Source organism: Sorex fumeus, unplaced genomic scaffold (genome assembly GCF_029834395.1).
Source record: "Sorex fumeus unplaced genomic scaffold, SorFum_2.1 ptg000007l, whole genome shotgun sequence".
Lineage (NCBI taxonomy): Eukaryota > Metazoa > Chordata > Mammalia > Eulipotyphla > Soricidae > Sorex > Sorex fumeus.
This window is the reverse complement of record NW_026606064.1, coordinates 33544253-33569222: the sequence shown is the minus strand read 5'-3', so window position 1 is coordinate 33569222 and position 24970 is coordinate 33544253. Positions and strand designations below refer to the sequence as shown.

The window sequence follows — 24970 nt, the reverse complement described above, 5'->3', positions numbered from 1 at the left end:
CTATCATTGTTGTAAGCAGCCAGATTTATTTCACAAAGCCTCAAGATGTATCAATGTTGTAAATAGCTTTATTGCAAACTAGTATTTAGATATGTGTATAAAAACAAACATATACATATATAGCAAAAGATAAAGATATACATGTGTGTGTGTATCCATTGTATCCACTAGTAGTAATTTAATATATTCCCTTAGATACTGAAATAATGCTATAACGAATGCAGGGGTGCATAGCATATATCTCTTTGAATTAGTGTTTTCATATTCCTCAGATAAGGCTTATAATGTAATTGCTAACCTTAATGGCATTTCTATTCTTAAATTTTTGTAGATTTCTCTATATTGCTCTCCATAATAACTGAATATATTTACAATTGTACCAACCATGTTTGAGGGTACGTTTTTCCTACATGCCTTCTGTCACTTATGTTTCTTTTGTTTTTATAATAGATATACTCACTAATATAAGGTAGTATGTTAAATGTGAATTTTGTTTGAATTTTCTAGTAACAAACATTGAACATCTTTTTATATACCCATTGAAAAGTTTTATTTTTGGAGAAGTAACTAATCGGTTCTTTGGACAAATTTTAATTGAGTTGTTTGTTATTTGTTGTTGATTTTTATGAGCTATCTGTGTATAAATAGCTTTGTATTTATATGATTTTCTAACATTTATTTAGTAAGTTTACCATTTGTCTTGATGAATGTTTCTTATGCCACTTAGAAACTCTTTATTTTTCTATAGTGCTTTATTTCATTTTGTCCCCTTTAATATTAGAGAGGAGTTTACAGACACTAGTTTGGCCATTATCAAATAATTTACTATCTATGTTTCATTCCATATAATTTGTGGTTTCTGGTATTACAAAGAAAGGAACCATGATCATACAATAGGGAAAGAAAGATCTCTTTAACACTTTGTTCTCAGAAAACTGAAAGCCACATGTACAAAGTAGAATCAGTCACTTTTTTAAATTATACACAAATTTAAGTCGAATGAACTAATTAAACTCAGACCAGGAACAAAATACACAAAAGAAGCTATATGCATTTTTTAAAAAATACATAGTTTATGTGAATTAATTTTTAGAACAAAAATCCTACTGCTTTAACTGTCTACATGATCAATGATTAATGGTGATATTTTCTTCCTTGTTTTATTTTTGGGTTTTAGGATTTCTTGTTTTCTTGGTTTTTGTTTTTCTGGGGCTTTTGATTTTAGGTGTGTGTGTGTGTGTGTGTGTGTGTGTGTGTGTGTGTGTGTACACATTTGAGAGTTCTAGACTTAGCAGTCTTACAGTCTTCAGTCTTACAGTCTTTCCTATTTATTTGTAAAGAAACCCATACAAAGATTTAGTAAGCCTGGCCCTATCTATCTTTAAGAAACAATAATATATAAATGAATTTCATGCCCATATAAAGAGCCTGTGAAAAAGAAAGGATTCTGTTCATAATCCTGCAGGAAACCTCTGGACAAAATTTATGCCACTTCTTGGAATGTGACTGGGAAAGCTTTTGTATGTAAGAATCCAGAAGCAGGATCAAAAGGCTTGGAAGTTCATATAAAAGTTTTTGGTGAAAATTGCTTTACATTTTACTTTACATTTGCTCTAAAACTCAAGTCAAGTCACTTAGCCTCTTTCATTTGCAAAGGAGCTATCCTCAAGTCATATCCTGGTTAGTCCAAGAATAGTAATAGAGGAAAAGCTATCCTATTTCCATCACAGAGACTCTCAATTTTAGAGGTGGTTTTTTTTTTTTTGATTCCCTAAATCATTCTGATGGGTGATAGGTTCAGTAAAATCCTATCATTCAGAAATATTACATAGTAATCAAGTTGTGTTTATTAGACATACTTTATGTAATGGGTTCCACTTCCTTAAATTTGTGTGACACACTTTTGGAGGAAAATATTTCTATTTCAGAATCCAAGGATGATTTCACAATACAAAAGTACATAACTTGCAGGTGTGAAGTCATGAGTTTTATCCCCTCATGCTCCACATGCACGAAGTGTAGTCTCTGACTCAGCTGTCTGGGATTTCCCATGTCACACCAGAGTGTACATAGCCAGATGTGTGCACACACCACAACTAAAGTATGTGTGATCCCTAGCAAAGACCACTAAAGATTTATGAGCCCTGCAGCTAAGAGTGCAATGCCCAGTGAGAACAATTATAATAGTGCCCACAGGCACTACAACTAAATGAGTGCCAACTACCAGGCAGCACATTTGCAGCACCACAATTCAAGTTGTGGCTCTCAGTAAGAATCACAGCCAGATGTGAGGCCCTCAGCATCACAGTTAATCTGTAATAACCACATTTGCAGCTGAGACAGGAAAGAAGGTGGGGGGGGGGGAAGAGGCACAGAGAGAAATCCACAGTTTATTTAAATCTATAGTTTAATAATAATATGTGTATATTATTTCCAGGTGTTAAAATTATCTCCAATTCCTCCCAAATTTAAGTAGACTACAGACTGAACATGATTGCCACTCAATTCCTCTTTTGCAAACCACAGCACCCAAAAGGAGAGAGAGAACAAAAGGGAGTGCCCTGCCACAGAGGCAGGGCAGGATGGGGGATGGGGGGGTGGGCGGGATACTGGGATTAGTTGTAGTGGAAAATGGGCACTGGTGGAGGGATGGTTACTCGATCATTGTATTATACAATGATTGTATTAAAACCCAAGCACAACAATTTGTAAGTCTACAACTGTACCTCATGGTGTTTCACTAATAAAATTTTTTTTAAAAAGTAATGTTAGCATCATTTTATCTTTTTTTGTAAGCAGTGATATATGATCCAAAATTATTATACTATCAGGAGACACAATATATCTTGGTTCAAGGTCTTTGTTTGTCCAATAATTCTATGATGTTTGAATTTATTTTCCTCAAATTAAAGAATGGTAAAACATGTCTTAGAGTCTTAGTGAGCAGGAGGAGCTTGAAGGCATGTGTGTCTCCCAAGTTCGTGTTGCCATTTTACATTCCAGTTTGCCTGATAAAACTCTGAGTGTCTGGAGGACAGGAGGCTAATCTTTTCATCTCTGCATCAGAGGTTTTAAGACAATGTTTCATACCTCTGTGCTCAATAAACCTTCACTGCATGAAAGAATCAAAACTTTTTCTCAAGATTCAACCTTCTCCTTCTTCAAATCTTTAGCAAAACATGTAATCCAATTGTAACTCAAGCCACTGCTTCACTGAAAATGTAGCCAAAGAATGTGAAATACACAGAATCTCTTTGGAAATAAGCTTAGAAAAAAACCTTTATTGTTTTGTTCATTTTCAAATAACAAATCTGACAAGGAGATCAGATGAAGGAGGAGATTTATCCAACTCAGGAGATTTAGGTTTTCAAGAACCCAGTGATTCACTTTTGCACATTACTTTGTAGTTCAAAATAGGATTCAATGTGTTGCTTATACACATCCAAAATAAAAATCTGGAGCAGGCACATGTTTCTCATGTAAATAAAAACTCTAATGTAAAGGCAAGATTCTTCAGTAAAGGCTGTTTATTTGTGTGTCTTTTGGTTGCCTATTACATGATAAAGCTCTATAGATTAGTCATAGAAACAAAAGCATTAAACCAAACTACTTTTAGTACCAGAGAGATAGTATAGTAGTATATTATTCCCAGGTCTTAAAAGTATCTCCAATTCCTACCAGATTTTCTGACTTAAAAGTTATTTTAACATCATTTTATGTTCCTTTTTAAATATACTTTTAGTATACATGTTTTCATTGTTCCTTTTAATGAATTTCCATTTTTTCATTCATTAATTCATTCCTACAAACTTATTATAATTCTGTATTGCTTAATGCCATCACTAGAATTTATTCCAAAAACATTGTATCTATTCTTGAGAAATTTTCATTTGAGTGATCAACTCGACGGGAAGTAATAAAGATGAAGTGAGATTTGTGCTTAAATAGATTTATATACATGTAATCTAAGTCAGTAGAGGAGGGAGGAACTGAATGGAGGAGTTGGAAAAGATGATAATGGTTTGGGAAGTTGAGTGTGTCTACCTCCTCCCCTTGATATTGAACTTATGAAACATATCCTCTTGCATTTGTATGTACCATAACCCCAAAGTCATCCTTTACACATATTTTCAGTCCAACAAATATGTGTTTAATGAATGCACTCCCTTTTCATAAATGTTCCTCTCTTGGTTGATATATATGATAGAGTGAGAAGATGAAATGAAAGAATATTAACAAATGCAAGTTTGAACTTGGTCTCTACCCGATTTCACCTCCTGTTATCTATAATGTGTGTTATAATGTGGATATTTATGTGGCAAATGCTCTGCACTAGAGATGCAGAAATGCCAATTATAGGTTTCACTCTGAAGAATTCCCCTGAGTACCTTATTTCCTTTACCACATGCTCAGACCTGTGCTAGATTAAACTGGAATTTAAGCGGGTGAAAAGATCCTAGGACATGGTGTAGGAAAAAAATTTTTTTGTTTGTATGCCAGTTTCCTTTGGGATGGCTGGCACATTGGTATTTTACAGCAGATCAGACTGTGATTTATCAGAATTCCTTAAGAGAATCAGATCCTATAGTGAGCTCATAGAGACCTCATTCCCAGAGCATCTGTCTTATTTGTTTGCCTGTGGGGAGTGCTGATAGGGAGAAACAAATCTCCGAGGATAAAGGCAGCTATAGCCTATTTGTAATTTTTAAAGTTCCCAAAGTGACACTCAAAAATGCCTTCAAGTGTTTTTGGTATGAGCATCTGTGGTGGTTGCTTTTCCTGCTATCATTAGTGTTATGTTGAAAAAAAATCTCCAGTTTTAGGAACACATGAGCATCTCTGAAGTGCATCTGGCTGCATAGGATATGAAATGCCATGGTTCAATTACAGACTTTGTCCAGTGAATAGAATAGCACAAATTAATTATTAGAACTACTGTGGAGTGGAATCCTGGATACTCCTAGTATATCTCTGGAGTATACTATGGGAAGCCCAGCTCTTCGAACAAGGCTTATGACCAATCCTTTTCCCATTTTCTATGCAAAGCATGAATTCCTTAGTGTCTCTAGGGAAGTCATACTTGTATGGTAGTGTGACTGTTTTCATTCCCCTCAAATCTCCTTTGCTACATAGCTAATATCTGTCCTGTCAAATGTTGAAAGCTTTCAGTGGTCTTTACCATAATATAGATCTCTGAATTTTATATGTGTATATGAATGATATATATGTGCATATATAAATATATATAATATCTATTGATATATATTGCATGGACTGGAGCGATAGCACAGAGGCCTTGCACATGGCCAACCCGGGTTTGATTCCTCCATACCTCTCGGAGAGCCCGGCAAGCTACCGAGTGTATTTCACCCACACGGCAAATCCTGGCAAGCTACCCGTTATATATTCAATATGCCAAACACAGTAACAACAGATCTCACAATGGAGACATTACTTGGCCCGCTCAAGCAAATCGATGAACAATAGGAGGACAATGCTCCAGTGATACAGATATATATTACATATATATGCACATCATTTACCATTCCATATATTTCTGGACATTTTCTGTTTAATTGAGGGTTAGAAGGTTATTTTTAAAATATTCAGCTAATTTATTCCTCGAATAAATGCATTTTTAGAGAAAGGGGCAACAGATGTAAATTAGGACCTATGTTTTTATCCTGATTATTTGAGAAGCTTTAGCTTTTATGTCCCTGCTTTTCTTTAACAGTAATTTGGGCAAAATAATTGTTAACCAAATATTGTCAGTGCTCAGAAGACAAAGTGTGTGGAAATCACCACCTCCTTTGAGGGAACCCTGGAAATAAATGTCTGAAGCAGTTTGTTTCTGCTTCATTACTGGGAATTATCTTTCAGGCTAGCATAGGGAAGGTATCTGAAAATCAGTTTCCTTGTTGTGATTGTGTCTATTGGTGACTGTATTCAAAAATACTGAATTCACCACACGCAGGCCTTCTCTATGAAACATTGCTTACTTTTCATTAATCCCTCTCTATGAAAATAACTTTTTTCTATTTCAACATTTTAAGATTTGCCCATCCAAGAAATGCCCGACAGAACCTGATACCACTAACACTTTTTGTAATGCCCATCTTCATGTTGAAAATTTATTTTCTAGGGCTTCCTATAAAGTCACACCAACTTGACCTTAAATGCTATTGATGCCAGAGAATATGGTATTTCATAGCACTGGATGGCTCTGAATGATATAAACCATGGAGAAAAAGAAATGAAGATGGAAACTGAAAGAAAAAAAAATATATGTATATATTTAGCTTTTGGGGTCATACATGTTGATGCACAGGGGTCACTCCTGCTCTGCACTCATAAATTACTCCTGGTAGTGTTTGGGGTACTATATGGGGTGCTGGGAATTCATTGAACCCGGGTCGGCTGAGTTCTAGGCAAAAGATGCCCTACCTGCTGTATTATCACTCCAGTCCCTAAAAAATATTTTTAAAAAGCAAAACTAGTAAGCTCATTTCCTGATGAGCTTATTTTCTTTCTTCTTTGGACTGCCAGGAGATGGTGTCATGTTTCAAATGACATTCACCATCTTGCATGCCATTCAGAACTAATCAAGATATTAGAATCATTGATCCTGATTGCACCTGAGCAGTGCTACCTAGTTTGTGTTGAACAAACATCAGAGTTAACATTTTATCCATTAGGTGTTTATATCCCAGTATGATTTGGACTTCTAAACCTATAAATTTGATATAGTTCAGATATGTATAAGAACTAAATCATTCCTTGCCAACAATGATGGTATTCCAAGAAATAATTCTGTGCAATTTTTCTAAAAACAAATTAATCCTGACATGCAATTGATTACATCCTTTCTGGAATAGTGTCAACCTCCTTTACCTCAGAATGAACTTTCTGAACTCGAGTCTATCCTTATTCAAGTTGTTGAACAAGCCAAATCCTAGACAAGCAGAAGCAGTTTTTTTTTTCATTAGGAATCACTTAAGAATGAGGTTCTCTGATTGACTATCACTAGATATGTCTTCTGGTAATTCTAAAGTTAACCAGTTAATGATAGTTAATCAGAACTATTAAAACAGTAGTCCTCACCCTGTTTTCCCCAGAATACTAGCTTCACAAGCTATTATAGAAATGACAAGAGAAAAAATATTTTCTAGCCAAATAACTTTAAGAAACATTGTATTTTCTTCTCTCAAGTTTTACAGGGCATATAATGAATAGAATGAATGAATGAATCCTCTCCAAAGTTTTTTCTTCTCTGAAGTTTTATAGGAAAATAGAATGAATCTCTAAAACTGCAGTGTTAAAATAAGTAACAATTTTACCCAAAGTTTCCAAAGTGTTAACTTGTTCAGAGATATCCCAAGTATTATTTGGTGTTATTTAAAAGTATCTATTGGAAACGGGTTGAATGGTAGAAAAGTTACATGCACCTAATAAATACCCAAATGGTGTCAACCGTTTTCAATTTAGAAGTCACCCCAGTATTTGCATTTAGGAATGTCTTCATGACACCAACCATCAGTTTTCATTCATTGTTCAGTATATTTGATGGCAGATTTCAAGCATTCTGAAATAAAGCTTTTAGAGCTTTTGAACAAGGAAAATCTAAGAGCTATTTCTTCTAATAACTTTTATTTTAGGTGGCTAACCAGTTTTAATTGACTTGTTGACACAAACATGTCTTAGGTGTTTACTGAAAGGTAAGTGTTAAAAGAAATTAATGTCCTGGTGGGCTTGTGTTTTTCTCTGAGGCAGATATTGATGAATGTACAGAGGGAATCATTGAGTGCCACAACCATTCCCGCTGCGTTAACCTGCCAGGGTGGTACCACTGTGAGTGCAGAAGCGGTTTCCATGACGATGGGACCTATTCACTGACCGGGGAGTCCTGTGTTGGTAAGCAGCTTTCAGCCATGCCCTCCATCCATTTGGACATCTGCAAGAGGGGCAGCCTGCTTTGATCTTCTTTTCAGGTGTCACAGTTCAATATAATCACTCACCAGGGGAAATCATAATTTTTTGCATTTCTCTCTGTAATTTGGGGATTAGGTCAGGTATTATGCAGTGCATGGTTTTTAATATTTTCATACAGAGATTGGGGCAAAAGAACAGAGCCTAGGTTTGCCATTTAGTCCATTCTAAGGTAAATCATGATGACTTGCTGGAATATTTTTTTTAACAGTTTGAGAGGCAATTATGAGAGAACAAAATTTTACTACAACTAGAAAATTGAATTTAAAAATCAGTTGTAATATGAAAGTCATTGAAATTTTTCCACCTTCATCTATGAATCAATATAAACTGGATAATAGACATTATCAGTAGGATTCAGTGAAATGCCATATATTCAAAGATCGTAAACTCTTACTCAAATACAGAACAGGATGTACTTGCATTGGCCTTATTATTGTTGTTATTACCACCGTCATCACTATAACCTCACCTTTAATCCTTACTCTGCTGATGGTCCTGTAAATGCTGAACAGCACAAATGAACTAATGAAGTTTATGATTAAGACCTTGCTACTTTCTCAAAATTCCAGCAACTTATTAAATATAACATTATTTCAATACAATTCTAGGCCAGTGGGTTTAATCAGACGTGGACCCAGCTGAATTCTTAATGCAGGTTTGGGTATATGGAGAAGGGGAGTCTTCTGACCATGCTGAACTAAAGAAGTGGAAAATTGATTTTGAAAAGTTGTTATCTCTGCTCACTCCCTGTCTTTTTATTGTATTTTAAATTTTGAGCACTGTTTGGTTGAGCACTGTTTGGGGTTTTGTGCCCAGACCTGATGGTGATCAGGGTTTACTCTTATTTCTGTGCTCAGGGATTACTTTGTGGTGTGGCTTTGGGGACCATAATGGGTGGCAGGGATGAACCCAGGCTGGGCATATGCAAGAGGAGAACCTTACCAACTCACCTACTGTACTATCCCTCAGACCCATCTATTTTAAATTTTACTTTAAAGGTTCAGTTAGTGTCTTTTTTTGCCTTTTTTTGGGGGGGGGGTGGACGGTCACACCTGGCAATGCACAGGGGATGCTCTTGGCTCTTGCACTCAGGAATTACTCCTGGCAGTGATTGGTAGTCCAAATGGGATGCTGGATATCGAACCTGGGTCAGCTGTGCAAGGCAAATGCCCTATTAGCTGTGCTATTGCTCTAGACCCCCAGTAGGTGTCCTTTTCACCAAATTCTTCCCTGAGGCTTCCCTATAGCAGTAGGAGCTAGAGAACAAAAAGCATAGAGCCCAGCACCAGAAGAATGGTTAATTGGGAGGAAGGTCACATTATCATTGAAGGTGTGACCCTTGAGCCAGATTCTAAGTAGATTACCTTAGGCAAGACCTTTTCTAATTGGTACCTCGGTTGTCTCATCTAAAAACCATAGAAATGGGGGTGCGAGACATTCCTGTCCAGCTCAACATGTATGAATTATGAGAATTAAATCGCTATATATTTAATTAAATGTCCATTCAGTGTTTGCATCATCTAAATTGTTCATGCACATTCATCTCCCTACCTGAAAACTCCCATTTACTGTCAAGGATTTGAAATTTTAGCAAGAGGTTTTTATTCTGTGACTTGCTGAGTTTTGTTCTTGTTGACCTATCCAGAGGTGATAAGGTGATGTTGAAGTCTCCGGCTACTATTGTGTTGCTAGTAATGTCCGCCTTAAAATGTTAGCAAATGTTTTAAATATTTGGCTGTTCCCTCATAAGGTATGTATACATTTAAGAGTATGATTTCTTACTGTTGTACATATCCCTTTATGAATAGAAAATGACCCTCGCTGTCCCTTCTAATCTTTTTCAACCTGAAATTTATGTTGTCAGATACTAGTATAGCCACCCCGGCTTTTTTGAGGGAGCTGTTTGCTTGCAGGATTGTTTTCCATCCTTTAATTTTGAATCTGTGTTTGCTCTGACTGTTGAGATGAGTTTTTTTGTAGACAGCAGAATGTTGGGTTCTGTCTCTGAATCCATTTTGCCACTCTGTGTCTCCTAATAGCACAGTGGTAGAGTATTCTTGGTGAAGCATTCATTTCAGTGTGTTTTTTCACTATATACCACCATTGCCTTCAGGCTTGAAGGATTTCCTCTGATAGGTCTGCTGTGAATCTAAGGGGTGCTCCTTTATATGTGATTTTCTTCTTTGACCTTGCTGCTTGCAGTATTGTAACTCTATCGGCAGCATCGATCATTCTAACTATGATATGTCTTGGAGTGTTTTTGTTAGGGTCTCTTTTAGCTGGCACCCTTTGGGCTCCTTGAATCTGAATGGGTGCATTGTCCAGCTCTGGGAAATTTTCAGCAATGATTTGTTTAACTGTGACTTTATCATTGGGATTGTTTCCCTGGTCTTCTGTTACTCCAATAATTCTAATGTTTTTCCTCTTGGAATCCTCTCCTAGGACTCTGATTCGCTCTAGAGCTATTTTGAGGTCTCTCGCCATTGTTTGTTGTTGCCTGTTGGCTTGGTGCAACTGATCTTCCAGCTCACTGATTCTATCTTCAGCTTCGGTCATTCTACTGTTGAGGGCACAGACTGAGTTTTTTATTTCATCTATGGAATCTTTTATTTGTGACATTTCTGTGTGTGGCTTTCCAATTTCTGCTCTCATTTCTTCCTGTAATTTCTTGATAGTTTCAATCATGTTACTGGATATCTGTATCACTGTTTCATTGAGTTCATTGAACATCTTCATTACTTCATATCTGAATTCTTTCTCAGAGAGGTCGTTTAGGTAAGTAGCATCTAATGAGGCTTCTGGACTCTTTTCATCTTCCTCCCCACATGGTGGGGATTTGCGTTATTAATGTTGGTGTTGGGGTATGGGGACTGAGATGTTACCCTAAATGGCCCCAAATTAGGCCACACCCACTCCTGAAGAGGCCATGCCCCCACAGGTACCTGGTGTGTGGGGGGGCTACCAGCTGGAAGGGAAAGAAGACCAGTACAGCCTTGGGGATGAACAGGAAGAGGCTCAGGGATGCTGGGCATCCCAGGGTCCTAAAGGACACCTGGGGGGTGTGCACAGAGAAAGCCAAGTCCCAGGTTCGAATACTGGTGGGTTCAGTGACGTGGGAGGGGAAGAAGACTGGCACAGTGTTGGGGACGAACAGGAAGAGGCCTATTCTTTGTCTTGACATAGACCGGAAGCTTCAATGTATGTAGCTCAGTGTAAGCAGATGCTGTGTAAATAGGAAAAGAACAAATGCTGTTGTCGAGAAAAGGGAAAAGCAATATATCACAACATGTATCACTGTCTTCCTGTTGTTCATCGATTGCTTCGGGCAGGCCCCAGTAATGTCTCCTTCATCCTACCTCTGAGATTTTAAAATGTGCCACATTCGAGGTGCTTTCAGGATCAGGAGAATGAGACCCACAATTGTTACTGGTTTTTGGCATATTGAAGACGCCACGGGGAGTTTGCCAGACTCTGTGGTGTGGGCAGGATACTTTTGGTAGCCTGCCAGGTTCTCGGGGAGCAGGATTTTATAGTCTCTGGGTCTTGGCCGTTGATGGGATTACACGGTGCCAGGGGCAGTTGGTGGGTGCAATGCCTACATAGTGGAAGGTGGGGGATCTTCCATAGGTGAAGGAGACCCTAGTCCCAATCAGAGACTAGGGTGAAGGAGACCCTAGTCCCAATCAGAGCAGGCTTGGAGATCTACACCCCGGGTCCCCACACCTGGGTTCCACTGCTGATTCCTTCAGGCATAAGGCTTGTCGGAACATGTGGAGAGTGTTTTAAGCATGGCTGTGGCTGGAACCAGAGGTCTTCAGATGCCGGGGCTCTGCTCAGGGTGGGGAGGGAAACTCAACCCACCCTCCTCCAAGGGGCCCCGGTGAGGACAGCCAGGCGCAGAGGCAGGAGACTCTGCACTATTCTCTTCCAGAAGCAGGGTTTTATAGTCTCTGGGTCTTGGCCATTGATGGGATTGCACGTAACATGTACATATACTATTTAATTGGAGGACTTAAATAATTTTATTTTAAATGCTGTACTTGATCTCATTAAATGGAGATACTCTTCATTTTTAGCACGAGAGACCTTAAAGATCACCCAGGGGACCCACCTGTTTCTTAACCACCTGTGTCTGCCATGATTTTATTCTTTTGTTCCTTTGTACGTGATATCCCTCTGGCTGAAATCAGCCTCTGTGTCAAAGATGTCCCTCCTTTTCCGTGATCATAGTTATTATGAATTTTTGTTCATTTTCCTAATTTTAGCTCATTTTCACCATGTCCCCATGAAGTATTCTTTGATATCTTCTCAACATAAAATTCTTTGAAGTTGATTTCTTTTCTTTGCAAACTCTAGAACTTCTCCCCATGGTCTCGGTTTCTATAGCCTCACTTGTTATAACTATACAATTTATTTGTTCTCTTGCTAGACTATGAACACAAAGGAACTTTATTCTTCTGTCTCTCCAATGACCCCTTTTGGTTGCTAGTATTCAGTGAGTGAGAAAATACAATGGTTGCAGCAACAGAGATAGTGTAGTGGGTAGGGCACTTGCTTTGCACTCACCTGACCTGGGTTCCATTCCATATACCCCATATGATCCCGTAAGCCTGTCAGGAATAATCCTTGAGGGCACAGAGCCAGAATACAGACCTGAGCACTGCTGGGTATGGTGCAAAAACAAACCAAAAGCAAAGAAATACAATTGTGAATGGTGTCTATCCCTTCGCTCAATATCTTCCTCAATCAACAGAAGGTATATTGAGCCCAGGAAAATTTGAACTGAGAGTCTGTAATGAATATCCATATGGCAAAAACCTTATTGTCTTACCAGCTCCACTAGGTAGATGTCATATCATATCTGTGTCCCATTTGTTCTGTCCACTGTGGGAAATGACCCCTCCACCGGAAAATGATCACTGCTACCCAATTTCTCAGGGAACCATGGAACTGAGACTGAAGACAGGAATTGTTTTAAACCAGAAAGTCAGTCTTATATTCTGCCCAGGCTTTCTAGGTTCATTAACTTACATCACAGAAAAGAATTTTAGGAAGAGATGCATTGTGAAATAAAATAGCTTTATTTAGAGATCATGTGCAGTAGAAAGACAGAAAGGGGGATTCTTATAGAGAGAACATGGACTTTTCCAGAAGGGGCGGCTGAGAATACTCATCTCAGATTTGAAATATGGGCCACTTCTCCCAAAGGGAAGCCTTTGCGGAAGTTGCGGAAGTTGATCTTAGGGAATTTTGCCCAAACTGGCACTAAATGGGGATTTCTGTATAACTAAGAGCCCACAGCTATGGCATTGTTAACAAAAGGAGCCTGGAACTTTTGTTGTTTTATATATATATATATATATATATATATATATATATATATATGTATATATGTATATATGTATATATATATATATATATTCTTATCTCACTTACCACAGCTTTTTATTTCTGCTGGAGCTTCTCTTGTGAGTTGGTCCAACCTTCTATGCACTGGTGCTAGCATCAGTGAGTCTTTTCAGGCCTTAGTTAATTTGTATACAAAGTGGGTCTGGTCTTAATTCTTTAGGCTGATTTTCGACTAGTAACAGAGTAACTTCTTTAAATCCCATCTAGTTTTATTACTTCCCAAGAACTCACTGCTAGGGGCCCTGTTGTCTACCTGCTTGTTTCACAACTATTTCACGCACCTGATAAAATCAAAGGGTACTCTCAGGAAGGGCAACACCTTACTCACAGACATAGCATTGGTTTGATCTGAATTGCACCTTAGTCCCAGGTGAAGGGTGGTTCTGCATCCCCAATACCAGGGACAGTCTCGGTTTATGCCTTCTATTCTGATATGATTATCAATAGTACCTTTCACTCCCTTATATATCCCATTGGATAAACAAATGTTTCAGTCACTTCGCCAGTTGTTTTCTCTCCCATGTTGAGTGTCATGCATTGTAGGGGTCTCATGAACTTCCCAAGGAGGTACCTTTTTCCCTCTGTGAACTGCCCCCTGGTCTGCTCAACAACATCCAGAAAACTGAAACTCTTGACAGAGAAGAAACTTTTCAATGAAGGTATTTTAAATTTGGATACTTGTTTATCTGAACTCCTTTCATTTCCACACCTTTAGAAATAGTTTTGTAAATTATTCTTAATAAGTACAGAATATGACCATATTAATAGTTTGGGGTTTTTTGTTTGTGTATTTATTTTATTTTTGATAGTTCTGGGTACTCTGCTCAGAATATTCCTTGATAAAAGAGATAAATAAATCATATCCTATTATTTTCTTGTTATAATCTTTTCATGGCTTCCAGCGAGAATAAAATAAATTTATGATATATCCACAGGGGCTTTGAAGCTCTAGTGACATGATATTTGCAGTTCTTTTGATCTTTTTCTACCTTAAATGTGAGTGAGCCTACCCAGTTTCAGAATCTTTGCTTTTGTTGTCTTCTATGATTAAAGCACTCAACATCATCTTTTTTCATTGATTTCCTCTTGTTTATTTAATTCTCAGCTCAAATGTAGCTATTTGCAGGAGACTCTACCTGACCATTTTCTCCTATACTTCTCTAGTCATTTCATTCTTTCTCTGTTCTGTCTCTCTTCTTTCTCTGTCTCTCTCCCCCCTCTCTCTCTCACTCTCACTCTCTCTCACACACTCACTCACACACACACACACACACACACACACACACACACACATCTTCTGTGCTTATTTTTCTTTCATTCTCAAATTACTGTGCATGCGTGTGAAACATTCTCCTGACAGAAGTCTGCAGAGTCTCTGAGACTTTCAGTACTTAACCCCATCCTCTTTGACAATGAAGTTATATATAAAATACTATATGGACAATCAAAATTATTCAAGAATTTATTTTCTATTTGGTTTGACATCACTAGCTGTGTGGATTGTGGTATATGACATACTATGCTAAATATCACAAAATCATGAATTTTTTCAGAAAAAATACATTATTTTGATTACAACTATCACACTAGCACTATGTTGAGATTTCTACAAAAAAAGGGATAAGAACAAGATAAGATCTCTATTCTTGAAGGAATTGCAATCTGAAATATTGAAATCATCATAAGTTATCTCAATAGTACTAAACAATGGCCTATCAGAATTGATATTAAATAACTTCAACTAGTCATGCTTATATTTGAAAGAAATAACAGCATTTAAAATGATCTTTTAAAACATTTTAATGATGTTACAACATGTGCTCAGGTGTGCTTTTCTCCCCAGAGAGTAGTAGGAATGGCATATGTAAAAACTCTAAAGTGTGGTAGTGGTAGGCTTTTAGGAGAATTGTCTCATGTCACTCCATGGCTTTTTGTTGTTTTAGTTAGATGAGAATAATACTGCCTGGAGCCATTATTGCAAGCGTAGGACATTTTTAATGTCGAGAAGAATGATACTGTGCAATACTTATTATTATTTAAGCAAAAATGTTTATAGTTTGCTTCTTTTTTACTAATGCAGGTCATGACTGAATAAATCACTAGAGATAAGCACTGAAAAACTAAACAGAATTGCCAGTATTGAGTCTATGATATGTTCTCTCTTAACTTTCTCCCTCCCTCTTACTTTCCCCCAACTTTCCTTCTCTTCACTCTTGCACTTTCTCCTTTGTGTATATTCATATACTGAACACAGTGGGACATGCAAATATTTGCCAGCTACTGGGACCCTGGAAGAAGGCTCAGTGACTTAAGGCATTTTCCTAGCACAACTAAGCATATGGCCAGAAGTTTAAACCCTTAGATCAATAGTGCTGGGATGTGCCAACAGGCAATCCTGACTGCCACAAAGTGTGGGACCCCTAGGGAGGGGGGTAATTGCAACTGCTATTGCATAAGTTGACCTTGCTACTCTAGGATACAATATATTTTGTTAGGTCCCACTAATGAAAGTATGGTCAGTTTTAATGTACACAATTGCTTTTTTATCTGGGTATACTTATCTGGATCATTTATAAGTACAAAGTTGTATATAATAAGCAATGGCATGTATAAGGAGTAGAATCTTCTGTATATATCATTCTCTAATGAGATCTATTTTTTTGATCAGGGACTTTCACAGATAATTTAGGATGACACATAACCATACTTATGGGACACAGCACTTCCTAGCCTCCTTCACAGGTCCTGGTTAGGTAGTACAGTTTCCAAGATTCTGGAGTCCACTCTGGTTGCTGTAAATGGCCCAGTGAGGATTTCCTCTTTAGAACAGCTGTGGGGACAGTCATGAGCATGTAGGGCAACATGAAACAAGCAGGAAAGGTCCCATTGGGATCTCTGGGGGAAGGAATTTCTCTTTTAACTGGCTACTGTGTCAGGGATGTGCCAACAGCCTATGCATTATTTGGCTTCTGATGTCACTGCTCAATGCCTAGGCTCACAGGTGTGAGGATATTTAAAGGGCTAGTTCCTGGATAGGCATCCTGTCACAGATGTAAATAAGGAGTGGACAGTATGGAACCTTAGTGCCAAAAGCATGTTGTGTTAGACAGGAAGAGTTTAACTTCACTTAGACCTGGATTCAAATTTACCTTTACCACTCTCTAGCTAATTCACTCGTGGTAAAATATTCAACCTCTTAGGTTCCTTAGCATGCAATGATTAAGTCTTAGATTCCATAGAATGCAATGATTAAAATCATAGTGGTGAAATTTTCATAAATAAGTGCTCTTATATGTAACTATACTAATAGTAGATAATAATAGTCAACATTAACCTCATATTCTTTACTTGTCAGGTAAAGACAATTGCAGTAATACTAATAAGAGCTAACATTTATTAAGAGCTTACTTTGTGCCTGGCTCTGCTCTAAGCAATTTACAAAATTGCCAACGTTGTAAATTTTCACGGAATGTTTATGAAGATTAAATGAGCTAACTTTGGGGGAAAAGTCATCAGCACTAATGTGTTAAGTGCTCAGTGGATGTTCATCACTGTCATTCACACCTGCACTCTGTGCTGGAAATGGTGCCAGGTATTTTGTGCATTGCCTAGTTTAGTTCTCACAACTGTATCAGAGAAAAGCTCTCTTTATTATTATCAACAATTAACTCCTTTTTAAACTTAGGTAAAACTGATTTACAAATAATTTTAAGAGTCTAGTTTCACTTCTCCTGCCCTATTTCCTCTCTGATTATCAATTTGTGATCAGAATCTATTACTTACTTTGATTTTATGTCTTTCATTATGTTCCACAAAAGTCAATTGTTATCTTAGAAGTGAAAGTAAGCTTACAAAAAAGTAAAGCTTATGGTCATAGCATGATGTGAAGTAATAAAGAGGACAAAGAGAATTCATCATTCAGGACTTTAAACAAATTTGGGACACAAAAATCATACAAAAGTTATCATAGAATCCTGATAGAGATTAAACTTTTGAAGTTATGTTTTGTATTCGCATTTTAATGGTTGCCCACATTTCAATGAGAGATATGCTTTCTCATCAATTTGCCTTCTTGGAAGCCGATGTTTTCTCTTGAAACCATATATTTCCCTCTTTGTATGTCTCTAAATAAAACTATTTTATTTCAGACACACACATTTGTGTGTGGGTCAAGGAGATGTCTCATTTTGCTGAGTGCATGCTTTGCAGGTGGGAGGTCTTAGTTCAATATCTGTCACCTCATTGTCCTGTAAGCATCACCACAAGAAGCCCCAAGGTGCTGAGCCCCCCTAAAATTAATTAATTAAAATTATGTGATCAATACTATGAAATATATAAATAACTATAGAGGAGAATGGTTAGAAAGAATCAAAGAGCTGTTCTGGTGGCAAATAGAGTTGAAAACTGGGAGTGTTCAATATTGTTCAGGAAAATAATAAATATACTAATATAATCTAATATTAACTTTGTGTTCGAGACACTTTTTTCTAAAAGTTTTCTATCCCATAATTCAATTTATACTTAAAGGACAAAGATACTGAGGCAATAAAATATTCAGTGAATTAATTGGCCATTATCATACTGCTTTAAATGGTAGATTTCTTGTAGAAAGTTATTTAACATTATTTCTAAGAACTATGTGTATAGTTAATAACATTTATTATTAGACTATATAAATATTGTTTTCTTTGTTCCCTATTAAGGTCATCACAAAAATCATGTTACAAACCCCACATATGATTTATTGAATGCCAACTACATGCCATTTAATCTTCAGAACTCCTGTGAATTAGGTCGATGAGAAGGGGAAATAGAAGTGCACATTCATGTGTGAATGAACCTGTCTTCTGTCTCTCCTGGAACAACTTTTGTCAATTGCTTATTCATTGGAGCTAACAGGAAAGGATTAATGGGTGAAGAGTGATTTTTTTTGTCAGATAATTGCCTCATTTTCTACTCCATTGTGTGTTTCTTGATACACTCTAAACAAAAACTTCCAGATTTTTAATATATTTGTTTTTATGTGTGTACAAAGGCACTGACATTTTTTGACATATTTATACCTTGCCTGTGGGGTCTATCACCCCTCTGAACCAAAGAGATAGAGAATGTTGACCCTTAGAGATGTGACCGGATATATCTATGAGCTTCACTTTTGAGAGGAGGCCGAAAGCAGCTGGAATGAGGAATTTTGCTATGTGATACTCATCACAGCGATGGGATCAGAAGCACATGTGTCCAAAAGACAGGCGGGCATCCTAAAGAATTTTTGCTTGCACTGCTGGATTGAGTAAATTACCATCTCTTTTTCCCTAAACTAAGAAATATTCTTCTATTTCATATGTCCTATAATGCTCAAATCTTGTTTGAGACTACACAGAGAAAACAAAAACAAAGTGATTTTACAAAGTGATTTTGACTAATCAAAACTTTTCCTGCCTAAAATTGTTGAGAATTCACTTGGGGGTTGGAGAAAGACCCAACCGTGCCAATGCCTCCAAAAAGAACATCTTTCAGTAACTCCCTCTTTACGCATTTATGCTGGGTTATTTTCAACATGGGGTTCTCCTAGTAAATATATTCAGTAAATTCTTAAGTTGAAAATTGAAAATTCTAAATTAATTTGGTTTATCAACTATAGTACAATTCAGAGCTCTGATCATTAGCTTTTGTGTTCCAAACTTACCTGATTTTAAACCCTTCCATTTTTTATTTTCCCAGGCATCTTGTGGTTTTGGCATGCTCTCAACTATAATAACTTGGAAACCTTAAAAGCTATACCCTACTTTAGGGATTTGTAGAAAGTCTGTTTCATTCAGTTTCACTGAATAATGAGCTGTTGAAAGAGAATTTATTTTTAAATCTGTAACAAAAATTTATTGAGCTTACTACTTGTCCTTTAAACACCACCAATTTTATACTGTTTTTTCCCATAAATTATTACAATATTTTTGTCTATGACTGTGATTATTAAAAGGCAAAGCATTCATCTTTACTAATTTAAGTTTCTTCTTTTCATGGTGATAAGAAAAGCTAAGACTCAAAAACAATAGAAACCATAAAGCTGACACACTCTGGCACACTCTGGCAATTTTGCATGTGTGAATTAAGTGATATTCTGAAAGTTTCTTGCAGATGTACAGCTGGTTTGTTCCTAAACTGCAGTGAACCAGTCTTTATATATTTAACAATTGTTTGTTTTCTTCAAATATACATGTCTATTTCATTTTAGAAGCTAAACCTCAAAGAGAAATTTTTTTGGTCTCAGAACCACATGCTATGGTGCTCTTGGCTTACTCCTGACTCTCTCTGTGTTCAGGGGACCATTTTTCATGCTGAGGATTGAACCCAGGTCAGTTAGACTGAACTATCTCTTAGGACAACCTCAAAAAATATCCAATATTATCTAAAACAGATTCTAGTGGTACACACTGACAGTTTTGCAAGTGTGAATAAGTCTAGTAAGAATTCTGATAGGGAGATGAGTTGAAAGTCATGAGAAATCTTTATTAGAAGAGTAAAAGATGTACGGGCTGCTACAAGAGCAGTAACACTTGAGTAATCTGCAAGGCTAAGATTGATATTGTCTGTTTAAAGGTGCTTTGTGGTACAGCTTCCTTTTCTTTTCTTTTCTTTTCTTTTCTTTTCTTTTTTTTTCTTTTTCTTTACAACCTCCTTCTCACTGTGAATGACATTTTTCGAAAGATCAAGCAGCACTTTGATTTTCTCCCACAAAAAATGTTGAAATTTACAACAGGGCCAGAGCAATAGAACAGTGGGTAGGGCATTGCTTCCATGTGGGTGACTCAGGTTCAACCCTGAGCACCACATGTGGTCCTCAGAACCGTCAGGAGCCAGAAGTAAGCCCTAAGCACTGCCAGGTGTGGTTCACATCCCTTCCAACCCCCCTCAAAAAAGAAAAAGAGAAATGTACGTAAGAATTAACTTTTATTTGTTGCAGTTTAGGGAGTTAATAACAGTGTTAAAGTGAATTATGTTGACACAGAAAGTTACACGCTACCACCACTAAAGTGCCCACAACCCTAAACTACTGCCCCTCCCTCCTCATTAGTCTCATTTTCTTTCTTCTCACCTACCCCTATTAATTGGTGACTGGTTTTGTATTCAGATGCCCAGTGTCTTTCACTACTTAATAATTCCCATAATGATTTTATCTTTTTATATTCCACATTCCTCCATCCCTCTCGGAGAGCCCAGCAAGCTACTGAGAGTATCTCGCCCACATTGCAAAGTCTGGCAAGCTACCCATGACGTATTTGATATGCCAAAAATAGTAACATGAAGTCTCACAATGGAGACGTTACTGGACCTGCTTGAGCAAATCAATGAACAACGGGAGGACAGTGACAGTGACAGTGATATTCCACACATGAGTGAGATCATCCCATATTCTTCTTCCTCTGGCTTATTATGCTTAATATGATAATGACTACCCTCCAATTTTATCCATGTTGTAGAAAACTGCATTATATTTTCTGACAGCTGCACAGTCTTCCATTCACAATACCGCATTTCTTCTTTCTTTCTTCTTTCTTTCTTTTCTTTCTTTCTTTCTTTCTTTCTTTCTTTCTTTCTTTCTTTCTTTCTTTCTTTCTTTCATTCTCTCTCTCTTTTTCTTTCTTTCCTTTCTCCTTCCTCTTCCTCTTCTTCCTCATCTTCTTCCTCTTCGTCCTCCGCCCCCTTCTCCTCCTCCATATGGGGTGCTAGGGATAGAGCCTAGGTTGGCCACAGGCAGGGTAAATGCTCATTCACTGTCCTATCACAGTGCAGTCCTACAACATAGCATTTCATTCATACCAATTTCATTCCATATTACAGCAACCTATATCTATTCATCATTGGAAACCTGCATTGTTTCCATATCTTGGTTATTGTATCAAGTGTTGCAGTGACCATAGATGTGCATATATCCTTATAATTAATGTTTTATATTTTGTGGGGAGATGCAAAGAAGTAAAAGAGTTGTGTCATATGGTATTTCTATACTTAGGGAGTATTTTGGTTTATTTTATTAATTTTAATAATTATTATAGTTTAGGTAATATGTTTACAAAAATGTTAACATTTGTGGTTGTAATGTACACAGTCACCACACCTCACCAACACCAAACTACCCAAGACCTTCTACCAACTGTCCCTCTCTCATCTCTTGTCCACCTCTTAATTAATTACATTCCTTTCCTGTCCTGTTTGCTAATCTCAGTTTTGTAATTCAAGGCCAAGTTTATCCTTACATAGTCTGTTGATTTCTATATGTCAAGGTGAATGACATTTTTTTCTGTAATTTTCACACTCCTCCTGACTTATTTCTCCTAATATGATATTCTCCGGTTCCATTCATATTGCAGCAGATTGCAAAATTTTACCCTTTTTTATAGATGCATAGCATACCACTTTATACATACACCACACCTTTTTTACCCAGTCATCTGTCACTGGACATTTTTACTGAATTCATATCTTGGCTGTAGTTTATCTCAAAGCTCTTGATTCTGATCTATTTTATTGAAAGTCTGTATTTCAGTACAGCACAGTTTTGATTACTATAGTGATATAAGACAATTTCTAGTCAGAAAACATGAAGTCACAAACCCTTCAATCTTATTTTTTAGAGTTCTTTGACTAGTCATAGTGTTCTATGATTCCATATAAGTTTTAGTCGAATTTGTTCTAGGTACATCAAGAAAGTTATTTGAGTTTTAATGGGAATTGCACTGGATCTGTACAATGCTTTGGAGGTAATGGTCATTTTCACAACATTAATTCTTCCAATTCATGAATACTTTATATGTTTTAAATGCCCCTATATTAACTTTCTTCATAAGTAGTGACTTTTCCAACTTAATGACAACAGAAAAGATGTGATACTCCTCAAAAATAGTTGCCTAACTTGCTTCCTATGAATTCAGTTCCAGGTATCATAAGAGAGTGATGCTAGAAGTATGGTTTTTAGAACTGAGGCAGCAGTAAAAGCTTCTGGGAGATTTTACAAATTAAAATTATCTTTCTCTTATCCAGATTAACTGAGATAGAAACATCTGAAGACCAGGCCCAGTGACCTGTTTTTATTTTATTTATTTTTTCCCATGTTCAGGCAACTACAGAACTGCTCTGGGGGTGCTCCTGCAGGCATCACTCTGACTGTGCTCAAGGGACACTGCAATGCAGGAGCCAGGGCCTTCATTATCCAAAACGTACATGCAGTTCATTAGCTCTCTCTCCAGCTTATTTTCAAAAAGAATTCTCTTTTACTTGATCCTAATCTCCACATATATTTGAAAATTACTGCCTTGGGAATATCATCAAAAGCCTTCACAAGGACCAATGGATATACTGAAACTTTATGAAAGACTGTGCTTGTGTTCAGAGGCATCTTCAGGAGCATGTGGAGCTGAATCTTGCACTGGGATCTCAGAAAATGTTCACCCTGGCATTGTAGAAACCACTATTGGTGTATCAGGACTCAGCCTCATGGCATTTCCAGTCATTCTTATCTAACTCCTTAGTGCCTTATGTCTTCTTGGGATCAAAAGTTTAGTCTCTGGAGAGACACACTGTTTCTTCATCATTTCTGAATACACTTTGTGTGTTGAATTTCATGTAGCTGTCTGTTTCCTTGCTTTTAAGCATAGAGTGAGCAATTGTTTCATTATAGAAACTTGTGACTTGAAGGCCTTGGAATCAAAGATCATGTCTGTGCCACGACTCACCAATCAGCATCAACTTTTTTTTAAAGTGTTATTGAATTGCTTTGGTCTGAGGCTACTGATGCTACTGTGAAATAGTTTACCTGTTGGTTTCTAAGCAGAAATTTGAAACTGTACTGTTTGGACCAAATAAAGCACTGTTGGCATAAATTCACCATTCACTAATTCAACAAGCTTTGTTGAGAAGTTTTTAGGCAGACAGAGAGGAATATCTTTCCAATGTGGAATGGGGAGTGAAAAGGTATGTAGACTTTGGGGGACGATGATTTGTGGAACAAGTAGATACATAAATGAAAGAGGACTCAAAAGAAAAAGTGACTCGCTTCCTCTTTGGGTTGGAAGATATGAGAATAGCTATATGTATGGTAATATTTTACAGAAAATATATTTTCACTGGATCTGTAGGCTGAGAAGAGATTTTTCACATAAAATATTATGAAAGGAAGTATTTCAAGGGGAAATAGCAGTGATTGGTGAAAGAGTTATGGGATAGATCCAGTTGCTTTAAAAATGTTTTAGGGTAAATGAAGTATCTGATATAAATATCTGTGTTGGTGACCATAGTGAGGGTATACAAGAAAGTTTCCATCCCGGGACCTGAAGTGGACACTAGATTATGAAGAGTCTTGTAGTCTAAGGGGGGAAAATGCTGTATATCCTGTTTTGTATTATTGGTATTTATCAATTCTGTTGAAAAGTTAATTTTCTGTGAAAACACTTTGTAACTTTTTATATAAAATTATATAAAAATTATATAATTATATAACTTTTATATAATTTGGAGGCTGGAGCGATAGCACAGTGGGTAGGGCATTTGCCTTGCATGTGGCTGATTCAGGTTTTATTCCTCCATCCCTCTCGGAGAGCCCAGCAAGCTACTGAGAGTATCCCACCTGCATGGCAGAGCCTGTCAAGCTCCCCATGGCATATTTGATATGCCAAAAATAGTAATAACAAGTCTCACAATGGAGATGTTACTGATACCCACTCAAACAAATTGATGAATCATGGAAGGACAGTGCTACAGTGCTATGGTGCTAAATAATTTACACAATTTATGTTCAGTATAAATGATGGCAATAAAATTTAGTATTTACCACACCGTTTAAAACCCTATAACAAATAAGCATCAATAAGATTTTCTACACTTGGAGAATTTTGATTCTATTATTTCTTTTGCTTGCAATACTTTTCTTCTAAACAAATCATTGTCGTCAGGATTATCTATTCCTGATGATCATTATTAAGCAAGGACTTTGTGCTAACTTTATGGACAAAGTGTTGTTTTCATAGCAACCCTTTAGGTTTGGTACAATGCCCCCAGTTTTGTTGAAGGAGAAATACAGAGATATGACACACACTAATTTCTTAGCCAAGAAGTTGTGAAATGACTTCCTAATGCAATTAGTACATAGACATGTATTAGCAAATTTTGAATTCAAATACAAACGATTACCAGTTCCTAGAAATGACCTCATAGCCACTCAAACTGCATCATTTTCCCTCCTTAAATCTTTGGCATATTAAGAGACTGGTGTGATCAACTCTTGATCTAGCTTCTCTATGCAGAGATTTCTGCAGGAGAATAGTAATATGCTATTTTAATGGTGGTACAGCAGTGGAAACAGAGAGTGTATTTGTTGCATTATCAGGTTGATGGTGAGGATTTTGTTCTATTTCATTTTAATGCTTTTTGGAGAGGCACCTTGATTTCATTGCTTAATATTACTTTCTATATACAGTGAACATAAGTTAATGTAGGGGGATTTGTATATTAGTTGGTGGATTAGAGATTTCCCATTTGGTGTCTGCAGAATATCATTGAATTTGCTTTCTGTAGAACT

At 36.9% G+C, this 24970-nt stretch overlaps 1 protein-coding gene across 2 annotated transcripts in view; it reads left to right on the top strand.

The window, feature by feature from the left end:
- The window catches only part of NELL1 (neural EGFL like 1), a 1007676-nt gene that overhangs the window by 955679 nt on the left and 27027 nt on the right, over positions 1–24970 (top strand). The window contains exon 16 of one of the 2 annotated variants that reach the window (XM_056131033.1): positions 7771–7911. The exons of the other annotated variant lie outside the window; for it this stretch is intronic. Coding sequence (XP_055987008.1) covers positions 7771–7911 — 141 coding nt within the window. The remainder of the gene's footprint in view (positions 1–7770; positions 7912–24970) is intronic. 2 annotated transcript variants of the gene reach the window in all.